This window comes from Macadamia integrifolia, chromosome 4 (assembly GCF_013358625.1).
Source record: "Macadamia integrifolia cultivar HAES 741 chromosome 4, SCU_Mint_v3, whole genome shotgun sequence".
NCBI classification, from domain to species: domain Eukaryota; kingdom Viridiplantae; phylum Streptophyta; class Magnoliopsida; order Proteales; family Proteaceae; genus Macadamia; species Macadamia integrifolia.
In genome coordinates, this window is record NC_056560.1 from 14,018,786 (window position 1) to 14,022,394 (window position 3,609).

The 3,609-nt window shown below is 41.9% G+C and overlaps 1 protein-coding gene across 1 annotated transcript in view; it reads left to right on the forward strand.

The window, feature by feature from the left end:
- The window catches only part of LOC122076597 (protein NRT1/ PTR FAMILY 2.13-like), a 4,949-nt gene extending 2,455 nt beyond the window's left edge, over positions 1-2,494 (forward strand). Inside the window, exons 3-4 of the mRNA XM_042641991.1 lie at positions 206-768; positions 1,437-2,494. Of these exons, the coding sequence (XP_042497925.1) occupies positions 206-768; positions 1,437-2,304 (1,431 nt within the window). The 3' untranslated portion in view covers positions 2,305-2,494. The remainder of the gene's footprint in view (positions 1-205; positions 769-1,436) is intronic.
- Positions 2,495-3,609: the final 1,115 nt, after the last annotated feature.

Genomic DNA, 3,609 nt, shown 5'->3' on the forward strand with positions numbered 1-3,609 from the left:
AATTCCCATCAATAAATTGATCAAGTCACTAAGGTAGTAGTTTTACTGATTTTGATATGATATAATCCATTCTCTTCTAATTTGAAACTTGAGTTGGTCCCTTGAGCGAAGGTTAATCCTAACTTATCAGTTCATGTTATATGGATAGATTGTGTGAAATCTAAATTCTCACCGGTTGGTGGTGATATCAAATATGGATGGGCAGGGACTGGCGGCTCTAACTCTAACTGCGGTGGTTCCGGCATTGCATCCATCCACATGCTCCAAGCAAAGCAAGCCATGTTCGGGCCCCACCACAGGTCAGATGGGCTTCCTAACGTTGGGCTTGGGCTTTCTGACGATTGGAACGGCCGGGATCCGGCCGGCCAGCATACCCTTTGGGGTGGACCAGTTTGACCCCACCACAGAAGAGGGAAAGAAAGGGATTAATAGCTTCTTCAATTGGTCCTACACAAGCTTCACTATAGTCATCATGATCTCTGTCACACTTATCGTCTATATTCAATCAAGCATCAGTTGGGCCTTGGGCCTGGGCATCCCTACGGTCTTCATGGGATTCTCCATCATGCTGTTTTGGCTTGGCACGCGACTGTACGTCTATGTCCCACCAGAGGGCAGTGTCTTCTCCGGCATCGTGCAAGTTTTTGTTGCCGCCTTCCACAAGCGTCACCTTAAGCTACCACCTAGAGAAGAGCTCCCTGGGCTTCTCTATGATCCTCCCATGAAAGCAGCCACTGTGTCAAAGCTTCCTCTCACACATCATTTCAGGTGTTACATCTTACTATTTAATTTATCTGTCGTTTTAACATTAATAGTAGGTAGTAAACCCATTGAATCTGATTGGTTTTATAGTTCAAGTTCAAAGGTAAAATCCCGATTACATGCAGTCACATCTAACCTATATAACAGATCAGTCATGACTCAAGCTAAAGACATATGTGAAGACATAAGTGAGACAACTCATTTGGACCATAGATTTGACCTTTAGCTAATAATTCAGTCTTTCATCCATTTATTGTTAATGTGAGAGAGACTTCAAAAATTTACATGCATAGAAATTTAGCCCCACTTGTGGGGACAAGATATGGAGCCTGGATCCTCTACTGAACCATGATGTCCTACCGTAATCTCATACCATCCAAGGAATATGGGCCTCCACACCCAATGAATGGTGTAAGATTGTTGCAAAAGGTCATGGTCTAGGAGAAGACCTGGCCTCCGAATATGAGACTGGATTCCTTAAAATTCCATGGGTGTCTTTTGTCAGTCAGTCATGTCTCTGTAGGAGATCTAACCTTCTAAAAGCTCTAAACTCTCTTAAGAAAGTTGCAGAAACATAGGGCCTTTTTGGTGGGAGTTGTTTCCTTAAGTTGTGTTTTTTTTTTTTGACTTAGTATTCCTTGTAATTAATAAATGGTAAATTCTTAATTCTCCAGGTGCTTGAACAAAGCTGCGATAGTGGTAGATGGAGATTTAAAACACGATGGATCACATTTGAGCTCATGGAGGCTCTGCAGCATCCAACAGATCGAAGAGGTTAAATGCTTGATTGGAATTGTGCCGATATGGACTTCTAATATCATCTGCTTCCTTTCCATCGCCCAACAGGGGACCTTCACGCTCAGTCAAGCTTTGAAAATGGACCGCCACCTTGGACCCAAATTCCAGATCCCCGCAGGTTCTATGGTCATCATATCAATGTTCACATTGGGTGTATGGGTTCCAATCTATGATCGGATAGTTGTTCCATCACTTCGAAGAATCACCAAACACGAAGGTGGCATCACCCTTCTCCAGAGGATTGGAATTGGAATGCTGTTCTCGATCCTATCCATGTTGGTTGCTGGCATTGTTGAGGAGAAGAGGAGGGCTTTGGCCATCAACCACGCCCAGACAATGTCGGTCTTTTGGCTTGCTCCTCAGCTTATCCTTATGGGCTTATGCGAGGCTTTCAATATAATTGGACAGATCGAGTTTTATTACAAGCAATTCCCCGAACACATGAAAAGCATTGCCAATTCGCTACTCTCATGCACCATTGCAGGGGCAAATTACCTAAGTAGCTTTCTTGTGGTGATCGTGCACCACAAAACTAGAAAGCACGGCCATGATTGGTTGGACAACGACATAAATGCTGGGAGGATTGATTACTTCTATTTCCTAATAGCAGCTCTGGGTGTCTTCAATTTTATCTACTTTCTGATATGCGCACATGGATACCGTTACAAGGGCAGTGTGCAAGTTGCAGGAGAAGATGGGCATGCTGATACTGAATTAAACTCAACCAAGCACTTGAGTTATTAGATTAGGTTGATCTGTATAGTGTTAAGTATTGTCCTCCTCTAAAGCTGTAATGTATGTAGGAGAGGAGAGAGAGAGAGGGATCCCTATCTAGTTTCCAAGGTTGTATTTCTAATCAAAAGTTGTAGCCACATGGCATAGAAAGTAGAATCACCTAAGACATACTTTTCAACAACAATATTTGTCTTTGTTACCCTTGGTGTGCCATTCCTCTTCACTTATTTATTGAATGTGAAATGCTAATATCAGATCTAGGAAGGGATGGTTTGATTTCCCCAATGAATGGTGGTATGATGGAAGTTGTTAGATTGGTTTCTCTAAATATCATTCCCTTCTGAGGAAGGATAAACAGATGGATCAACCAATGAATTTACAGTAACCATAAGCTATTTCGAGAGTCGGGATTTTTCATGGATCATAACTTCTTGTAACAATATCACATCATTCTTGATGTGGATGTGAAGGTCATCTCTGAGTGTGGGAATTCACACCTAATGAATAATGTAGGAATTATTACAAGAGATCATGATCCAGGAACAATTTAGATTTTATTGCAAGAGATGATGGTTCAAGAGAGGAGTTAGCCTCTTATTTTGATGCCATATGTCAAATAAAAAACTGGGGACTTGTTCTCTTCCCATGAGAGAGCGTGGGTCTACGTGGCAAATAGTCATGCTTGTCGACACTGAAATCTATTATAAAATTTTCATTTTACATGATTATGTTGATCAGGCCAACTAGCTTTTATTACCCTTCCTTGGCTGAGCTCGAACAAAGAATTGCTGCTTTCGCCGCCCAGCTGGGCTTCAAGCCTTCAATGATGCCAGGAAGAAGTTGTGGTTTGGAGCTCTACACACCTATTGCCTTCCCTGCTTAACACCCAAAGAGGCGTGTCTCGTTTGTATAGCAGGGGAGTCGCAGGCCAGGGGAGATAGTGGACCACTTAAGGTGCGGTGATGGGACGTTAAGCTTTCTTTCGATCTTCCCAGTCACTTGCCATTGCTGGCGGTTTTTAACTTTTAATATATATTCGTCCTTACTATCAAAGTGTGATATGTGGCCACGTGAAATGAGACAAAGTTCATCATGGACACGTGTTTTGAAGTGTTTCGGGTCATCGAATGTGCGCTGTTATCTTTGTGGCATCTTATTTTCTCATCGCAATTCACAACAGCCATTCAAGTCTCAGGATTAGACAAGACCGATACTAATCTGATTCGGGTCTAGATCAAGTAAAGACTTTGATTGGTTAGAAATACTCTTCATTGTTATTAAAAAAAAATCAATTTTTTTTTTTTATATCTTATT